General features: G+C 34.2%; 1 protein-coding gene across 1 annotated transcript in view; it reads right to left on the reverse strand.

The window, feature by feature from the left end:
- The window catches only part of TBC1D32 (TBC1 domain family member 32), a 71,931-nt gene that overhangs the window by 30,542 nt on the left and 20,462 nt on the right, over window positions 1-20,927 (reverse strand). Inside the window, exons 18-26 of the mRNA XM_056488402.1 lie at window positions 20,687-20,769; window positions 18,931-19,069; window positions 18,339-18,426; window positions 16,792-16,910; window positions 16,058-16,174; window positions 12,642-12,730; window positions 2,739-2,861; window positions 1,357-1,465; window positions 410-503 (exon numbers count right to left, since the gene is read on the reverse strand). Of these exons, the coding sequence (XP_056344377.1) occupies window positions 410-503; window positions 1,357-1,465; window positions 2,739-2,861; window positions 12,642-12,730; window positions 16,058-16,174; window positions 16,792-16,910; window positions 18,339-18,426; window positions 18,931-19,069; window positions 20,687-20,769 (961 nt within the window). The remainder of the gene's footprint in view (window positions 1-409; window positions 504-1,356; window positions 1,466-2,738; window positions 2,862-12,641; window positions 12,731-16,057; window positions 16,175-16,791; window positions 16,911-18,338; window positions 18,427-18,930; window positions 19,070-20,686; window positions 20,770-20,927) is intronic.

Below are 20,927 nucleotides of genomic sequence, written 5' to 3' on the forward strand. Positions count from 1 at the left end.
ACCAAGCTCTGTAAACACAGGGATGTGAATCACGAAAATAGTGTACAAAAAACTCTGCAGTTTAAGCAAACTGTCTTGCTTCAGTTACTAGAGAGATGATATAAATGTACCTTATGAGTCAACCACCAGAGACGAGCCAGGAAGTTAATCTTGAAGTGTGCATAAGAATTAGATTACCAAACAGAGCTTTGCAGATTGACAGTTGCACAAAACCAGACAAGCAAAACCAAACCAACTTATTTAGCTACAATTGCAGCCAACACTGAAATAACCTTGAGTATTTAACGAGATTATCATCTGTGGGATGTGAGGGTGGGGAGCAGGGTGCAGGAAGGAAGGAAAAAGAAATTTTTTAAATTGACTGAGATGCTTGCATGAAATCTACACTGCTTGCATGCTTTCTACGTACCTTGTCTGAATTCAGCTTTCCTAGTAATTTCTGCAACATAGCACTTTGGCACAGGCAATGATGAAAACATTGGCCAAGGATATAGACCACTGCCCTGGAAACAGGACCAGAAATAAATTAATTTAGCAGAAAAATTAATAGCTTTTCTCAATTAACACGCAAAGGTATAGTTCCCAGAAATACTGCCTATGCACCAAAATTATTCTTGATACTATGATTTCCAATGAGATGTGCTATAATTAAAAAAATGACAGAAAATAAAAGAAACCTTTGATAATATCATTTTTATGGTGTATATACCACTGACAGTTTTGATTTTACAGTTCTTTTTTCAACCACAATGGAAATTGCAAATTTTATAAAAATTATTTTAAAAAACCCCCAACAACCTACTAAACTGTATTTCCAACTTTATACATTGATTTAGGTGTCTTTGTTTTGCTGGCAGTAATCTGCCTTTCATCTTTATGAGACTGACAGCCAGTGAGAAGTAGAACACTTAAAGAAGTTCCTTAAAAAACACTCCATTATTAGAACATTGATGAAAGCTCCAAGTATTAGATACTGAATATCTAGAAAACCCAAGAATGGAAAAAAAAAAATCAATAATATGAAGATAAATGGAAAGCTAGTAAAGAAAACACAGGAATATAAAAATTAAAAAAAAACCCAACCAAACAAATTGCATTTACTTAAAAGTAACATTAAAATGGAGCAAAATAAACATGTCATCTTGAACATAGTATGTCCTAGGTACAAGACAATCCCCAAATAGTGGAAGCAATGTATTTGCTCAGTGTATCACTTCCTTAAAATGAACACTTGAACTTAACAGTTCATAAAACTAAAGGTGGTCTGGTGTTAAATCATTTTTCACATCAGCAAAAGTGTTCAGTTAATGAAGGCAGAAGTTACAGAAAAAGAAACTGTAAACTTTAGGTTCTAACCTTATCTAATTCTCTCATAGGCAAAATCCTTTCCCGTGGTCCTCCAATCAGATTTATCCTTACAAGAACATGGTTTCTCTCCACTGACAGACCATCAATTATAAAAACTCTGTGGAAAAAAAACCCAACAAAACACAATAAACCTACAAAAATTAGAAGCTTTGATTTACTGACTGTTTAATTCAGAAAACTTAAAGAAGCAAGACTATTTTGAGAAACATACCGGAGTTAAAACACAGCCTGGAATACATATAGGTACAAATAAACAGAAACAGGAAGCATTTTGAGATGTCTCCAAGTATTGTTCTAAATTTGTGCCTCTCTACCTACTACTGATTAGAAAAATTTGAGCAATTACTGGACCCAAAAGAGTAGAAAAATATCACAAATTTTCTTATGTCACACAAAAATTATATAATTAGGGCAGTGACAGTCAATGGACCATCAAAATTTGCTCCTTATTTGGCCTACCAATATACTTCAGATGCCACAAATAAGTAGAATGATTCATTATTTGAAATACAGACAACTTGCTGTCTGAAGTCACCATGCAGCCCAAGGTACAAAATTTTTGAAAGCAGTAAAATTCAATTTTTATTCACCAAGTTTTTAATAAAAGTTCTGCCTTAGTAGGGAAACAGAAGGTTTCATCTTTAAATAGTAAATAACCATCATCTTCACCCACACTGTTTGACTTACATTCTGTAATGGTCCCATATAACAAACGGTAAAAGGAGAATACTTCAAACTCAGCATGCCATGAGAAAGGAAAAAATGTCAGTAACTAAATGACTGTCCACCTCTGTCCCAAAACCACTTTTTTCCTTTTAAAAGGATGGGGCTATGCAATTTTATTTAGAAGACAGCAGTGGAAACTCACAGTAGCTGGAAAGTTAACTAAGCTACAAATAAACTGCTGGAGAGTTGACAAAGCTACAAACCAAACAATAACAACAACAAAAACACTCCCCCATAAAAACCCCAAAGTACTGATGATGCCTTTGATTCATGAACATTAAAACAATACCCTGATTTTATATTAAATACATGTAATAAAAAAATAAATTAAAAGGCATACTTACATTCACAAGTTTTAAACACTTTTTGTTTAAGAAACAAGAGTAATACAAACTAAAAAATAGAAAAATAATTGATTTTTTATTTCTTATACTTTTGGAATGAACATGGGAGAAAGAGAAGGCCATTTTATCTTTTCATAATTTAAAACTGCTGACAAACCTGCATGTAAGGAAACTCATGGACATTAGAAGCCAGCTTAAGTGAAAGCATTTCTATGTTTAAAGCTACTAAGGCATACACGTATTTGCTCTCAGAAGGAGAGTGTGATAGTTAAAATAACATTTACATCAATCACTTCTTACCCTGGTCCTTCTGAAGTTTCTGTGACATTTTCCTCCTGAGCAGTTAGTAAAACCTGTGACACTTTATACTGAGTCTCCAAGAGTAAAAGGGTATTGAGCTCACAGCACAGAACATTTAACAGCCTGCAGGAGGATACATTGAAATGGTAGCACATCAGTCAGGACTCCAGTAACACACAGAAAGACAAGGGTGAAGATGTTTATGGGGCCTTGCAATGGAAAGGGAGGGGAGGAAAAAACAACAAAAAAAACCCCACTTGAAGTTTCTGAAAAAAACCCGGACACAATTAAGTCAGGAACACTCTTTTACATCCTTTTTAACCACTCAAGTGGCCCAACCTTGAGCAAGTAGAGAATGCTTCCCAACAGTTTTTTTTGTATGCACCAAACAACCAGAGAAAATACCCACTGGTCACCTTAGTCTGCTTTTAAGTTTACATCACAGTGTAACAAAAATTATACAGGCTAAGTAAGACATTCCATGTGAAATGCAAAGAAATTATACAATAATAGGCTGGTAAAGCAACTCAGAATTAGGTTGTCTGAATGGGGAGGAAGGCAGGGAAGTAAAATAAATCTTTCTTTCAGAAAAGAAGCTTTTAAGTTCTTATGTATAATCATATTTAACACAGTTCAAAAGCAGTAAAAGATCCAACACATAACAAAACCAATAAATCTGCTGGGTTGGGGCTTCTTCAGAGAAACACAAATTGTAAATCAAATTAATAATAACAATTGCACAAGAGAGTACATTATATACCGTCTTCTTCCATAACTTTGGGGCAAATTAACAGGGTAAATACTTCAATATATTTTCATATAAATCTGAAATAACGCAATCCAAATCATATTACTTTTTCTTTTAACTAATTTATTCACTCTAAGAGCACAACAGAATAACTTCATTGAGGGTTTCCAGTTCAAGGAAAACAATGTAACTAAACATTCTTGTTATTGGTTTTGTTTCCAGTTATAACAGCCATAAAATGCAACATAAATTAAGGCTGATCAACATTATATTTTGTATTCACATAAGATTTGATATCTATAATTTTTATGATTATTTACAAGAAAAAAAAACCAGAAAACAGCACTGAAACCATTATGAAGATGGATAATTTTTTCTGTTGAGTACAATAAATGCCAAAGACGTGTTTCCAGCAGTTAAAAACCACCTGGGAAAAGACTAGAGCTGAGAATGCTTTATAATATCTTCTCTGGTAGGCAAGGCAGAGAAAAAAAAAAACCAAGACCAACCAACCATGAGCAAATAAAGTTAGGTAGAAGGAATGGCGGTGGAGTAAGTGACAAAATATACAAGATCTAGTAAAAGCAGCTGCTGCTTGGGCATTCAAATGAAATTTTCACCTATATAGAAAAATAAATTTAAAAATGTATTTCGTTAAAAGTAATATTCCATTAATTACCTTCCAAAGTCATAAATGCATAGACTAAATTTTGCACTTAAAAAAACCAAATAAACACATTTTTAGTGAGTATATTTGTAACCATGCTTGAATACAGCTATGGAGTTTTTTCTTTTTTATTTGTTTTTGGAACATAAGAATTGGATCAGACTCCCATCTCAGAATCACATCTATAAGAAGTATACACTTATGAGAATGCATAAAACCTTTACAGATATAACACAATAAGATTAAAGCATATATTTTTGAGATATGTTTAAAAATTTTCTTTAGAAAGCAGAAGACAGAATTCCCAACCTGAATACCGCTAAAAATTGGAACATATATTTCAACGAAGTTCTTGTACCTGGGAAGTATACCCAATGCAATAGTACAGGCTGGGGACCAATCAGTCAGAAAGCAGCTTTGCAGACAAGGACCTGGGGTCAGTAGGCTGAACATGAGCCAGAAACATGCCATTGAGGGCCAACCTGTGTAATGAAGAGTACTGCCAAAAGCTGCTTTTTGGGGAGATGACCCCGCCCCTCTACTGGTTCTGGTAAAGTCATACCTGGAATGCTGGGTCTAGGTCTGGGCTCCCCAGAAACAGCATGATATAGGTGTACTGGAGAAGGTGCAGCAAAAGGCCAAGAAGATGACTAAGGCTTAAGCCATCTGACATAGGGAAAAGCTGAGAGCTGTGACAGCTCAGCCTGGAAAAGAGGATCCTCAGGGGAGATCCTGTCAGTGTGTATAAATATCGAACAGGAAGGTTTGAAAATTGAGTTAGACTCTTTTCACTGATACCCAGTGAAAGGACTAGATGCAATGGGCATGAACTGAAAGACAAGAAATTCCATTTATATACCATGAGGGTAGTAAAATAGTGGAACAAATTGCCCAGAGATGCTGTAGCCTTGACAATATTCTAAACTACAAAGCATTACTCAGGGACACAACCCCAAGTAATGCTCTGTAGTTGAATCCACTTTGAGCAGAGCAGTTGTACTATACAATCTTCCATCTCCCTTTCAATTCTGATTATATAATTCTATGATCACCACTAAAAAAGATACCATATACCCAGGAACAAACTGAAATGCATATAAAAGAAAAGATTATCTGAATGCAGTTTTTTATAGAAGAGTAATTTTAAAGAAATTCAGAAATATCAAAATACATATAATAGTTGTGAAAATATGCTAGGAATAAGGAATTTTGTTCTGAATTCTACGTTTCCTGCCCTATTCACGTTTCTTAAAAGGTGCTCCCTGGATTCTACCCCTTCAACTACAATTTCACAACGAATATTTCACTGTAGAAATCCCTAATCTAAAAGAAGGCATTTTAACTAGTATTTTGTTCCACAGGCTATCTCCTTGGTTTTGGTATGCGGAATCATAATGACTTCTTTAATTATGACAGAACAAAAGGTCCTTTGTGAGATATAAATCAGCTAGTAAATAAACCTTGCTAATTTTTATGCCATCTCTCTAAATTTTTTTTGCCTAAAAGCAATATAATTAAACTGTCCTTGATTTACTCTCAGTTGCTAAAAACACATCTTATGAAGATAGCTTATTAACATCTCAATACTTTTTCTATTAGTTCCTTTCAAGAAAACAAAACATTATGTCCTTCACTCTTTTTTTCCAATGTCAAACCACGTTTCTCTCAAACAGGACCTTTATTACGGTAAACCCATTTCTATTTTTCTGCAGTTCCCACTTCATCACCATACACTAGTCTTCCTTACTTTCACAATACACATTCTTTCCAAAGCCACTTTGATGTTCTGTCCTCACTTCAGCCATATCTGCTAATGCTCAGTGGGTGGTGAAAGAGGCAAGATACTATTCTTGAACACAGCAGCTGTAAGAGTCTGTGGTGGGTTGACACCAGTCAGTGACTAAGCACCCCCCCCACCTCTCACTCCCTCACCACCTGCGCCTGGCCAGCCTCTGACCAATGAGACCTACAAGACCAACCTCCAAGCCCCTCAGACTTTACTACTGAGAGGGATGCTATATGGTATAAAACATTCCTCTGGTCAGTTCAGGTCAGCTGTCCCAACTGTTTTCATTCCCAACCTCTTCCACATTCCGAGCCTACTTGCTGGGTAATGTTGATAAAAAAGAAAGTCCTGTTGCTGAGCGGGTGCTTGCACAGTGTCAGTGCAAACATGCTGTGTTATCAATACTCTTTTAATCCCAAATTCAAAACAATTCAAAACACAGCACTCCTGTGGGGTGCTATTAAAAAATTTAACCCCAGTCTGTATGCACTCAAGTGAAACAAGATAAAATTTTATGCTATAAACAGCACGAAATTTCCATCATATAGAAAAAAGAAAGCAGCTCATCCAAAGTAAACTGTACTACAGTCTCAGCAATAGATGTGTGAATGCAGCATAAAATGGCCAGCTAAACACAAAATGCTTGCATCTCTGTTATAGATACATGATGCTGAAATAGAGGACTAAACTGGTCTTTAGTAAAAGGTTTGATTTTGGCTTGTAGTTAATGACTTCTACAGATGACAGCATCTTCTACAGCATGATATTTGTAGAGAGCTCAGCTGTGGGACAAGATAAGGTGCTTTTTTTTTTATCTCTCAGGAATAAAAAACTGAAAAGTGATAAAACAAGGACTGGGACCTCTTTGCAGTAGCAGGACCTTCTTTTCACTAAATGAGTATGTAAACACAAGTGAAATCCAAAGCCAAACTTGCATTAAATAATTCCAGTGCCATCATCATGGGTGACAGCCTCAAAACATTTAAGACCAGAGTTTATATTAATAATTTGATTTATTCTTTATTATGCTTTGAGTAAGAGCCTAAACTTCAATAAGAATGTGGATCCAAACAGTGAATGGCATTATTATCAAGTGCCAGACCAGTAGACAAAGGCGATGGCTAACAAGAAAATGCCTAAAGAAGTCAAAAGCCACTCAGTCAGTGTTGGAACACAAAGGGCATTTGGAAGCTTCAACCTTGCACACTGCCTTTGCAAACTGAACAAAAGGCATTAGCAATGAGCAGATAGAGAATGCCTCTGCACTTGGTCTAGCTAAAGGATTGAGGCTACTAACTGTTCAGCTGAGGCAATGCATGGTTTTGAAAAAAAATACGAGTTTCTGGATACAAAAGTTACACTTTTGGTGCCTGGGGCGCTGGAAGCTACTACCTCAGGGCAGTCATGTTTCTCCCAGGAAGGAAACTCAGGCTAATGTTTTCTTTACAATGTTTTTCACACATAAAGATTTTCAAAAGAGCACCTAAACCACTTCAGCTACCCAATGTACCTACAAATGACATGTAATGTGGTTGCTAATGATAAAAAGTTTCACTAGCTAAACAAAAACACTTTTCGTGAGCATCACTTGCCAGCCTAGAGGACCCAGAAGTGAAGGGTTTTAATTTCCCTCAGTTAAGTAAAGAAAAAAAAGTCAACCAACAAGTGACATCTGATCACAGAATCTACTGCTCCTATTTTATTAATAATTGTTTTAAATTAATAAACCTAACAAACTGCTATTAACAGACAAATTAGCAAAAAAATTGAATTAACTGTGTAACTACATGATCATAGATAATGTGGAAGCAGTCTCACATAATTCTCTTACGAATCCCCATCACTAGTAGTTACTGCTAATCCAGACCCTGTCCTCTTTTATCTTTGGGTTCTTCTCATAATGCTCTTAAATAAAAAGAAAGGAAAAAAGAAACTAAATATAAACACCATTGTGTTGCAATCACTGAAGTCACACATTCTCTTAATTAACAATACACACAATGCAAGTACAATTAAGGAATGACCTATTACATATTCTGAGACTACCTCACTATTAAAATGCAATTATATAAGGGGGGGGGGGTTTACAATGCAGTTGAAAAAGGTAATGGAGAAGAATGCAGGGGTGTTTATTATTTGTATTTCCTAAACTCACAAAGTTATCTTTTGCCTATCACATTTCTTTTTCATTTAATTCATTCACCTGGATTTCCCTTGAGTGCTCTGGATGAAATTTTGACAGATATGTACTGCTTTAAGGTAAATTTCAAGATGCTGATTGATTTTGATGTCAGTATAGTATAAGGCATTTAAATTTTCTCTACTAAATCTTTCTCTGCTAGTTTTTTAGGGCAACAGAAATAGATACAATGCATTTTTATCATTTTGTGCACTCATTTGGTAAGCAAGAAAACATAAGCAAAAAACATATTTACCATAATATTTTATATGACAAAGAAAATGTGACCTAACAATGCCAAAATCTTTATTACACAAACCTGAGAATAACAAGCCAATATTATTTTTCTATTTGCAGCAGACAGGTGCTTTACAATCCTGAGGCTGATACACATGAGCATATGACTTAGACTAATATTTACAATTTTCTATAATTCCACAGAAACAGAAATGCATTTATTCACACAGAGCATTGTAATAAATACTGGGTTTTCAGCCTTGCCTTACAGAAGCTTAAAATAAATAAATTTTTCATTGTAGTTCAAATTACACTTCTACAAAATGGGTTATCTTCAGATACCTCTAATGATAGGCAAGCACATTGTGTCTTTAAAATTAAACAGTCATAATTTCCATATCTAAAGGATAAGGGTTTGCCCCCTGAATCTTCCCTGCAGGCCAAGCTCTTTAACAGAGTGCTCTCCTTGTTGCTTGATGCTCACTAGCAGGAGGCACCTCAGTGAACAAGGGTGGAGCCAACAAAGGTTCTTATGATTCAGCATATACATACAAAAGATCTTTTGACTTCACAATATTTATGAGTTTCATTGACTTATGGTCAAAATAAGCCGCTGGGGAAAAAATAACATAACCAAAGAAAGAAAAGATCTAGTTTTCTTCTCTAAAGTATTCAAATGCCCCTGCCATATTATCATGTATCCACAAAAAAAAGATTCCAGGAACAGTGTGCTACAAAAATACTCTATTAAATAAAGGGAATTTTTGAAAAGTTGCCTGTAAACCAACTCTTATCCCCTCCAACTGCCTACAGTCTATGCGTATTCTTTTAATATTGTTTCTGGTTTCTACTCAAGCCAACACTAATTGAGTATCTTTGAATTTATTTTGGGGTATTGATACTGTTTAGGGACAGGAACCTGATTATCAAAGCTAGAAATTTTTACTCTCCTGCACTTTAATCCAGCTAAAAAACAGTCACAGAAAACTTATTTTCTGAATAGAGAGAACAGCAATATGTAAATGCCTGAATAATGCCTCTGGCAAAGACTTTGAAAATATATATATTATGCATATCTTTTCTTGGCAGGCTGTAAAAACTCAAAACCCATTAATGCATTTACTGTACTGAAATACTAGACAAATCATGTTGATAAATAAAATCATTAATCTGAAAGATTTCTTTATTATAAGTTAGAGATTCAAAGAGCTTGGCCTTAAAAGGGAGGTAGTTAAGACTTCTAGTGTCACATTTCAAGAAAACTTATTTCTTATATGCAGTATCTTTTAAAATCAGATCTATGGGTACACTTGTATCAGATAAATAAAGCTGCTCATTAAATTAAGAAAATACTCTGTGTTTAGTATGTTAAAAATATATTGCTTTAATCACTGCTCTGAATTTCCCTTCTGTAGGATTTGTGCTCTGATGGCAAGTTTAGAACTTTCTAAAACAGAAAGACCACTGAGAATTTCTGCATTAGTTCATGTGTATCCAGATTTTCAGCCTGTAAAAAAGAGTGCCTGCCTGAGACAGCCTTCAGTGTTCTTTTATCAACTGATACTAGCCAACTGGGAAATTCTTGATTCTAAATAAAGTGCAAATCTGCTTTGAAGCTGAAAGCTGAACTGACGGTTTGAAAATCCTTCTATATACAAATTAGGAACTCTCTATATACTTACACACTTTTATTCCTATCTCCAACTTCTTGCCTAAGGTTTCCCTTTAATAAATAAATGATAATAATAATGATAATAACATCTTTTCTTTTCCAGTTAGCTTAAAAGGACCTTCAAGTGAACAAATCTTGTCACAGAAACACACAATATATTCAATTAATGGAATACCAGATCACTGTCTCTGACGCTACTGAAGAACCATCCTAGGCCGATACTTCCAAGAACTTTACAAAAAAAAACAAACAAAAACCAAACCAAAACAAAAAACCCAAACAAACAAACAAAACCCCTAACAAAACCAAACAATAACAAGGAGAAAACCAAAGGAAGTACAGATTTGAAATTGGCTACAGCTTGTGGTAGAGCTGAGTATTTCACCCTTGACCACACAAGAATGCACCATAGGGAGTATTCTTTAAAGACTAAGAGATATTGGGTACACACACCATATCTAGCTTCCCTATGTTTTCCCTTTGATTTCTACTGTATGCACACCACTTTACACAGTAGTTAAGCTTGAAAAGGGAAATTGACAGTAAAACCTCTACCAGACTGTCCTTCAAAATTATAACTCAGAATTCATACTCACTCAAAATGAAGAAAACTATCCTCCAGAGAATGCAGTAATAACACTACAAACATTAATATATACACCTGTGCATTTTGGATTAAATAGACTGTGGAAATACCTATGTATTTTATGTTTTATATTCAACTACACAGCTAATAATCAAAATAATTTAAAACAGTGAAGCTCAGTATACACATGAAGGAAAATGTAGGTCTAAAGTGAAGAAGTTGCATCAATCAAGAAAGTAAATGTATAAATGTTTTGAACAACAAAAGCAGGACCTTACAGTATAACCTGCAAGTTAAACAGATCTGAAGTTCAGCACTCAGCTCTGGGTAGGCCACATATAAATATAGTGTATGGCTGTGTAGATCTGTAAGCAATTAAAAGAATGTGGGTTTGGCTGCATGATCAGGGGATTAAGTTTAGCAGAAATGTTTCGAGACAAATGCTTCACAAAATCATACTGTTTTTTGATGCTGCAATTATCACAAACACCTAAATATTTAATTCCTACATAACAGCAAAGGGAAATGTAGATTTTTGCTCTAGTTTCCACATTTTCAGATCCGTCAAGCATCTAATAATATTTAGTCTATCTACTGCTGAACTTAAAAACTCTTGATGGAATTTGGTCAAGGACACAAGGCAAGGTTCATTTTATAGAACAACATGGATGTCTGTAGTCTGTAGCATTCACAGGAAAGATCATGCAACTTTAACTGTATACCTCTCATGTTCAGGTAATACAGCCCATGGTTACTTGCAAGTCTTAATACTCTAAATAAATACTCCAAAAACTGTAAATCCTGAGGTAGAAGGGATCCATCAGGATCTAGTCCAGCTCCTGGCTCTGCAGCCCAAGGACACTACAAGAGTTGCTTTTTCGACCTCTGTCAGGCTTGGTGCTTTGACCACTTCCCTGGGGAGCCTGTTCCAGTGCCCAACCATCCTTTATTTTAAACTGTAAAACATCTCATTTTCTCTTGATCCTAATTAAATCAATGGAAGTTCTGTCAAGTTTTCTATGGAGTCAGTCTAATCCTAAATGAAGAACAATATTTTATTTTTCAAATTTTATCTTAAGACTTCTTCCTATATAAACTAGTGATTTGCTCCAAAGCAGCATTTATAATTTCTGACTTACATGTCAAAATCACCTATCTCCCAACTTCAATCTCTGCCATTGTTAATCTCCTTTATGCTCATCCTTATCAACAAATTACACTGTATCTTATGGTTATTCATATATAGTATAAAATAATTTCACAGTGATATCAAAGAACAAATATGATTGCAAAAAGCTAATGTTTCAGAACTTATTCAGCTAGACTATATCTTGCTCAATCAAGCAAGGCTATCAAAGTTTCCCATATTATGAAGTACAATCCAATAGATTTTTATTTTAACTGTCTAAAATAAGTTCCTAACAAAAATGTAAATTCAAGGATTTCTTCATTCTTCTTTGGAAAATAATAAAATTGCAGAAACTAATTTCTATGTTAAAATTATTAAGCACTAAATGCTACTATACATGGGCATAATAGTATAAGCATCTTTTAATATGTAAAAGATTCTTCATGTTCTAGAAATATTTGGAATCAAATGCTATACTCCTCAAACTAAGTTTTTGTGAAATAGGTGATAATTAAACAAATACTTAAAAAAACTATTTTAAGTACAGGGAAATCACAAAACCCTAACTGACATAAACACAGTGAAAATAATTTCAGTATTTTGGTGTACAGTGAATGTACAACTTTTTTTTTACAGTCAAGTAGCCAAAATAACATGCAGTTTCTATCACTGCTTCTCATATTACAATATATCCATTTAGAGATAATAAGATTAGATTCACCACTGTTCTCATTTTGTAGGCCATTTTTCATTTAATCTTCTTATGGTAAAAAAAGGGGGAATTTCACCTTCATACATAATAAAACCCAAACAATGTTATCTTGTCAGAAGTAACACATCCAAGCATATTATATCCTATTTAGTTAATGTGACCAGAGAATAAAAAACATGCCTCTTACCTCAGACCAAATATATGGGATTGTTCATAATTGAATAAGGAATGAATTTTAGCTTCTGAGTTCAAAATTATAAGCCTGTCAATGATATCCTGTCAAAGGAAGAAAAATGTAAAAAACCATGTATGCTTTTCTAATTTATGCATATCATAATTTCATAGGGATACTTACTATTGAATGAAAACTATTATTGAAACACACACTGAAATTATTTCTGTAATAGGAGGTATTTTCCACACAAAAGTCAAAGGCAAAAAATGAAGGCAAAAATGGCAAAAATTTCCTAACCATGTAGAAGGTTAGGGAAAAAAACTGTTAAAAATATAGACATACAAAAAGATACTCACGTATCAATTATCCTAGTTCTTTAGCTCATAAAAAAAAAAGTTAAAATGTTTTTTGCATGTTTGAAGTGCGTACATGTCTATTTTAATGAAGAGAATAGGAAGTCCTTTAGTATAATAACCCTCACACTAATTAGTACTACATGCTTGAAGACACAGCCATTTAGTCTCAGTTTAGCAAGGCTTGGCTCAGATGTTGAGGCTTACACCTTTCATCTTGGAGCATCTCATGTAACAGACAATGACTTGTGGCTGCTTCCCACTTCTTCCACAAAGCCAACAATTATCTTCCCCTCTGGCTCACTGCATATGCAAACTGCTTCTGAAGAAATTATTTTGTTAAAAAAATAAGGAATTACCAGAAACATTCAGTGATGTTATCATGCCAGAGACAGATTGCTGTGCTATGGTCAGAAGAAACAGAAGAAACAAAATCCTTATGAGCTTTATTTAATCTTGGTTAAATACAAAGTTTTATTTTCTCCACATTTTAGATGTACAGTTTCAGAGACAGCGGAGGGAGTTATTATTCACCTAATTAGATCAATAAGCCATTTCAATAAAGATATGAAGGGAAAGTTAAAACCCATACTTTCATGAAATCAACAAAAGCTCTGTTTTTCAACAAAGAAAAATAAAGTAAAACTCAAAATACTAGAAAAAAAAATCTAGAACTTTTCAAAGTAAACTGTCTTCATAGAATGTACTCATTTAAAATGCAGCGAAAGCATATTTTTCCTATTAGATTTTTGGGGCAGTAGGGGAGACAGCTTTTTCCACATAGTATATTTACAATAAAATTCTAAACTAAAAAACACAACTTGGACCTCAAGGTTGTTCATAAAATTGATAATTTATGCAATTGTTTGTTTGGGATTTAAGATTTCTTTAGATATTTGTACATACAAAGAGTTAAATGCTAAGGGATATTTCTCTAGCATCAACCTCCTGTGATTTATAAATCAAAGCTTGGACTGCAAAAGAGTACAAAGAACAGGCACAGTGAGAGGACTACTGAGCGAGAAAGGAGACTAAGCTCTGATTTGGGATTTTAGGAAGGAAGATAATTAACAAAGTCTAACACCAGATTACACCCAAAAAACGTGTGGACAGATCTGCACTGCTCAGTTACAGAGTATAGCTTAAATATTACAGGTCAGACGTCCACCTACCTGTTGAATACCTTAGAAAACCATCTAAGTACTCCCCAGAATCACGAAGACAATCACCTGTTCTAATGTCTTTCAAAGCTACAGGTCTAGAGGATATCTTCCAAACTAGACTCCCCTGGATATATATCTACTGCAGAAACCTTCAAAGACTGGAGGCAGGCAGAAGAGCCCTCATTTATGTGCTCCATTTTCTAAAATAATTTTATATGCTAAACACAGTAAAGAGAAATTTTGCATGTATTAAGAAAAATTTCCTAAGGGCACAAATAAAAACCTGCTTAGTCTACAATTAAAAGTTGTAAAAGCTTAACTGATAATCTGTTCGGTCAATGATACAGCTAGTCAGATAAAAATACAAAGGAGCTAAAAATGTTTAAATCCTGGGTACTCAAGAAATAAAGGATATACAAAAATTATTAAGGTCTGCACATTAGCAATTATAGTTTAGCATAAACAAGTCACATTCTACAGCAATGTGACACAATTCAGAAATAGAGAAAAAACAATGCACACAAAGTAATTAGCAACTTCCAATCAAATCTTCTAGTGCACAGAAGTTGCTTTTACTTTGCTTCCTGTAGTTGTATCTGGTCAAAATCTTTTATCTTTTGCTTTCTGCAATTACTGCCCAAAAGTGATATATCTTCTTAACTTCAGAAGTTTTCTGAGCACTCAGACTCAGAGTATCTGGCTATTTCCTTTCTGTTATAATTCTGGATGCCTATAATCCACTGTTGCACAGTAGTTAACTGAAACAAGCCTCATCCAAAACATCTTTTTCTCCTTGGGGAACTTTGAACAATCGTATCAGTATTGGCATTTCTAGAAACCTATAAAATTTCATAAAGATACTCAAGCACCTCAAAAGCTAAAATAACAAGGGCTTTCAAAAGTTACATTCTTGAGATCTACCACAATTTGAAAACTCTCAAATACTTATCGTCTTCAGCACACACCTATCTCACTCCCAGTTCTTTAAAAAGACTTGATAACTCAACAAAGCTATCCATTGGTGAACACATTAGCATTGAGTACACTGAAAAAATGAAATTTATCATGCAATTTCCTCCTGAAATAATCAAAACAGTATTGCAAAAAAGAACTCAAAAATCCCTTCCAAACATAACACACACTATTATGATAAAATCTTTCTAAACAACTTAAAATATCACCAATCCAGAGTCTGTGCTAAACAAACACTTCAACCTAACAGCAATTTAAAGTGCTAACTCATTAGGAAAAAAAAAAATCTGATTTTAACTGCCACGCAAGGTCACAAATTACTTGTCTGTGCTTTGTAGATGAGAAAAAAAGCCGTAATTGACTGCAGTAGAATGACTGAATACAAAATAATACTAAATACGGAAATGGTGAAGCTATTTTTCTGAAGGATGTCTTAATCAGTAGCTTTCCAATTACTGATTTTTTTCTTTGAGTGAATCATGTGTCCTATTAAAAAATAGCCTGAGGTATGGGGCTTTTGTGTCCTCCTTTTTTTTTTTCCTTTTATTCTTTTGAAATCCACAGGTAGTGTGATAGAACAATGCTGTATAAAAAACAAGTATATATATTTTTCAACATTTTCCCGTATGTAACTGTATGTACACACAAACGTGCTAATTTATATTACTTATTCCTGTGGAAAAACACAGTTCTAACACAAGTCAGGAAAAATGATCTTTAAATTTAGGCATCAAAATTTATATTACCTTTAACATTTCAAAATTAAAATTTAGGATAATATGAAGTGATATGTGCATATACTGCCCTCATGCTGTATATAATACAAAATGCAGAAAAATTCAAAAACTTTCAATAAGAAAGAAACTTATTCTTTTATAACCATAACATTTTCTTGGGAAAAAAAGTTTTCAGAGAAGTATTTTTCTTTCAAAATACTTACAATTATATCTGTGGGCACTTCACGTAATGAGTATATGGGTTTATTTGGTATATCTCGTTTACTCAGGAGCTCAAAAACTGCTGGGTAAGTGAGCACGTTCACCAGAAGCAAAAAAGACTAGAGAGAGAAAAAAAGGAGGGACAACAGGGAAAATTAATCAGTTAAGTGCATCCAAGTAAGAGTTAAGAATTATTTGCCGTTTACATCAACTTTGTCCTTATCCTTTACAGGCTGAACTTAACATAAACAGATCTGTCCAAAATAAGGCTGCATACCCCAGTAGGCATCTATGTAATCTAAAACGGCAGTAGTGTCTGATACACTATTATCTAATATCTATTATGTATCAAATTGTACAAGCAATTTTGAAAATTACAGTATTTCATTACCACATAATTCTAAAATTTGGAGACAAAGAATACTCTAAAACACACCACTCTTTCTGATTTTATTTCAGTAATCTGGACATAAACTGATGGCCAGAATCTAAGCCTTAGTTTTGTCATGATTGTTATTCATTATTTCATAGCTAATCCTTGGCATTTTCAATTGTCATGCAACTCAAGAATCCTTTATCAGCCATCACTTAACTAGCGTATTATACCAATTTTGACACGTGTGCCAAGAAGCAGGTACAGTTGTAATAAAAAATTCCAGAAAGATATGTATCATCCTATCTGAACCACAGCACTGTTTCTTTCCATACAAAAACGTAAGATTAAATAATTTCTCACCTTCTGACAGCTTTGGTCAATAGGGTCAATTGGAGTTGGTCTGGGTTGGGTTATCCTCAAATCATCTTTTCCACACTCCAAAAGAGCCCATAATTCAGTTAGAAGTGCCTTTATAAAGCCTAAAACAAATGTTTGTTCTAATCATGAGTTTCATATTAGAAATATTTTACACTTCAATTCTAACCAAAATTAGCAAAATTCTCTATACTGAAGGTTGAAATTTCAGAACACAGACTGCCTTAGGGTTACTATCCCTGCTATTCTCAGTCCTTTAGTCAAAGCCACCTTTCTAGAGCCGTCTGCTTAGATTCTGTCTACAATCTGGAGCAATGGTTTCCAAAGACTATTACACTAGAGTAGGATTATATTTAAATTCAATGTAAATATGCTTCTGACCTTCTTTAAAAAGTTAACTGCAATGGATCAAGGCATAGCTATCATTGTCACAGATTCACAATAACTCATTAATAAATTAAAAGATACCACAGTGAAAAGGACTAGAAAAATAACAACTTTAAGAGAGGCATTACTAGCTGAATTTAAATTGCTAAAATTTAAAATGTTAAATATTTAAATAGAAGAGGAAAGAGCCATCTAACTCTGAAATCTTCAAATGTAAGGGTTGAAAAATCAATGCTGATTATTTTTGGTCTATCATTTGTCTCTGATGCCAAAGGGCATAAAAGGGCCATAAGAAGCAATTTGGTTGAAAACTTTAAAACAGGACAGATGGGTAACTCCTCAATAGATCTGCTCCCTGCTTTGTGAAAAACCCCAGAGGCATAAATAAGAAACTAATCAGCTTCCTTGGCTGGCAGAATTTGCCTGCCTGTCTGACAGTCTCTCAGTCAACACCAGCCACTTCTAGATCCTTAAAGAGATGATTTGAAACTTTTGTACCTCATGGACTTCCTTAGCAACTTAAGACACTACCTTCATTTTATTGATGAGATTCTAGTTTTAAATAATGGCTACCTGGACTGTTAATGATATGGTAACAGTTGGGTTATCTGACATTGACTCTGAAGAGACTTTGTCTGAGTTGACAATTCTTCTTGTAGCACAATCTCATTTACATTTCGCTAATGTGAGATGCACCAATGACATTCGGGCCCTTGCAGTTCCTCACCCTTTGAGCAGCCAGTAACCATGGAAATGTACGTACAAATTACAGACATCAACAGTTATTCATTCTGATCTGCAGATCAATAAGAAGCACCTGCAAACTTATTTTTAAACTGTACAAATGTCTTCAGATACATACAGGAAAGTTCTGGAAATCCAAACTAGTGAACTAAAGATTTTGTACAATAACAGAAGAAAAAATAAAACAAACCCTAAAATGCTACATCAAGATTAATGAATAACTTGAAATCTAGAGATAATTAATTTCCATCAAGAAGAAATTAACAAACGTTTAGGAGTTTTTGTTAATAGTGTGTAATTATTTTACAGCTGATCTTTTTTAGCATCTTTGTCACTGTCTTTTTCCAAAATGCAAGACTATAGCAGACAATTATTCATAATAACATCATTCTTCAACTTACCTGAATTCCGCAGAGCTACTGCAGCCATTGGTGTTGTTGCCATTTGTGTAACAATGATTCTATTACCAAAGTCTTCATATTCATTTGTCTGTTGATAAGAAGTATGAAAGTGCAGTTAGTTATTCAGAAGACATGAAACTCTCAAATGATTGCTTAAATATTGATCTTTCTTAAACTTGTTTACAGAATTTAATCCACCTTATGTTTAGACTTGAACAGTTCATAGATATCCTCTATAGACTTACCAGGGTCAGATTCCCAAACAAACATCTTTATCAAGTATATTATAAAAATTTAAACATAAAATACTATGGTTGAGACATGCAATATGAGCAAATAAAACCATTAGTATTATAATGCTTTTGTACTTTTCCAGTAGGATGCCTTTGGAATTACTTTTTTTGTCCTAAAAATGTACATTATCGGATTTTTTTTGTACATATTACAAGCGTTTTCTAGCACATTTAGATTTCAACACGACCTACCAACATTGTCTAAAAAATTTGCACTTAGAAGTAAAGAAAAAAATATCTTTTCTAGCATTTCAAACTTCACAGTAAAAAGTAAACTATAAAGACTCTGCAATGCTTACCTGTATTTTTTTTGATAAACTGTTAAACATAAAGTTCACACAGTCAGGCATGGCACCTGTACTATGAAGCAGAAATAGTCCTTTGGGTGTGGTGCAAAAATTTAGCAAAGCATCTAACAAAGTCTCTTCCCATAACAAACTGCAAGAGTAATAAAATAGTAATTAAAAACTATATATAAAAAAGCACGGGATAAAAGCAAAAGTACAATTCCTAACTTTGAAAAACAACAATACTTTACTCACTGGACTCTATGCTTAATTTATAAGTTTATGTTAGATTAAAAAAGCATTTGGGAAAAAAGATAATATACTAGACTGCATTTTGTGTGAACATTCAAATTCACTGTGCCAAAACTAAGGTTAGGTAGAAATACAGAAGAGAGGGATGATGTAATGGGAAACCCAAAAGACCTATGTTATCCTTAAATAAATGCATGAATTACAATCTGACTCCATAGAGTCTTAAGATATTAACATGGCAGCTGCATGTTGGCAAAACAGAATTTCTCTGAAAAACACTCTAAGGAACTCGCATTCAAGGAGCTAAAGGTTCCTGCAAGAAATTGGTACAGAATTATGAAGAAAGGTGCTATATTTACACAAAAGCTTCACATACTAAGAGCAGTAATGGAAAATCAACATTGCCCTGAATTTTCAGACTCCCAAATACTTTTATATTCCTTATCTTAATGAGAACAAACTTCTATAAAGGGATATTAAGTTTCAGTATAAAACTGAGGACAACTTTCATTTGGTATGTACTAGGTTCTCAGCCAAAATGCTGCCAATCTTGCTATATAACATTTTCAAGGTGTAAACATGATTCAGCAGAACAGAACTTAAAATTAGCACCACATCAAAGGCATAAGATAAACAGGCAGCTGTTTTGTTCTGTGCTTTCTAATTCACATTTCCCTCGAACCAAATTCCTTAATCAAAGAGAATCAACTATAAGTCAGTTTTACATAGATCAGACACTTCTTTCTAAGCCAAGAAAGTTCTCAAAGGTCAGGAAGAATTTTGTAGCTCTACTGAGATCTATGCTAGGATAGTTTCTCTACCTACCACCATCTTTTTGGCAAAAAGACTGTCCTGGTTTGGCTGAGATAGAGAGTGTGTTCTTCTAAGTAGTCAGTAAAGTGCTGTTTTTTGGATTTAGGGTGGGAATAATGTTGGCAACACACTGATATTTTAGTTGTTGCCAAGTAGCTCTTAGCACAGTCGAGAACTTTCTGGTTTCCCGCTGCAAGTGAGCATGTACACAAGAAACCATGAGAGACCACAGCCAGGAGAGCTGAGCCAAACTGGCCAGGGGGATATTCCATAGCATGGGAAGTCATGCTTAGTACATAAAATGCAAGGAGTTTCCCAGAAAGTTGGCCAAAAATCACTGTTAAGAGATGAGCTGAGCATCGCTCAGAAGGTAATGAGCAATTGAGTTGTGTGTCACTTGTTTCTCTTGTGTGTTACTTCTCTCTCTCTCTCCTTTTCATTACTATTAATGTTATTATTACCATTAGTAGTAAAACTATTAAATAATTTTACTATATGTTGTTTCAATTATTAGACTGTTTATATCTCAACCCTTAATTTTTTTTTCCTGATTCTCTTCCCCATGCCATTGGGATGCAAATGGCTGTGCAGTATTTAGTTACTAGCTATAACCAAACTACAACAATGGGGTTGCCTCAGTTGTACTTAAAGCAACAGTTTGTGTTCACACTTATACACGTGCATAAATTAAGTACCAACTTACCTCGATTTTAAGTCTTGACTTACTGATGAAGTGGAGTCTGCATCAGTTACAGGAGTAGGTACTCTTTCTGAAAGCAAATTTGTCTGTAAAACGAAAATAAATAAACACTTCCTTAATGTTTATTTACACCACATTTAAACTCCAGGTCTTGTTCATTCTCTTGGTGTACAAAAGTAAAAAAACAGTGATCAGGTTGTAGTGTAGTCTTTGGCACAAAATACACTACTCCACTATATTGATT

This window comes from Oenanthe melanoleuca, chromosome 3, assembly GCF_029582105.1.
Source record: "Oenanthe melanoleuca isolate GR-GAL-2019-014 chromosome 3, OMel1.0, whole genome shotgun sequence".
Classification (NCBI taxonomy): Eukaryota; Metazoa; Chordata; class Aves; order Passeriformes; family Muscicapidae; genus Oenanthe; species Oenanthe melanoleuca.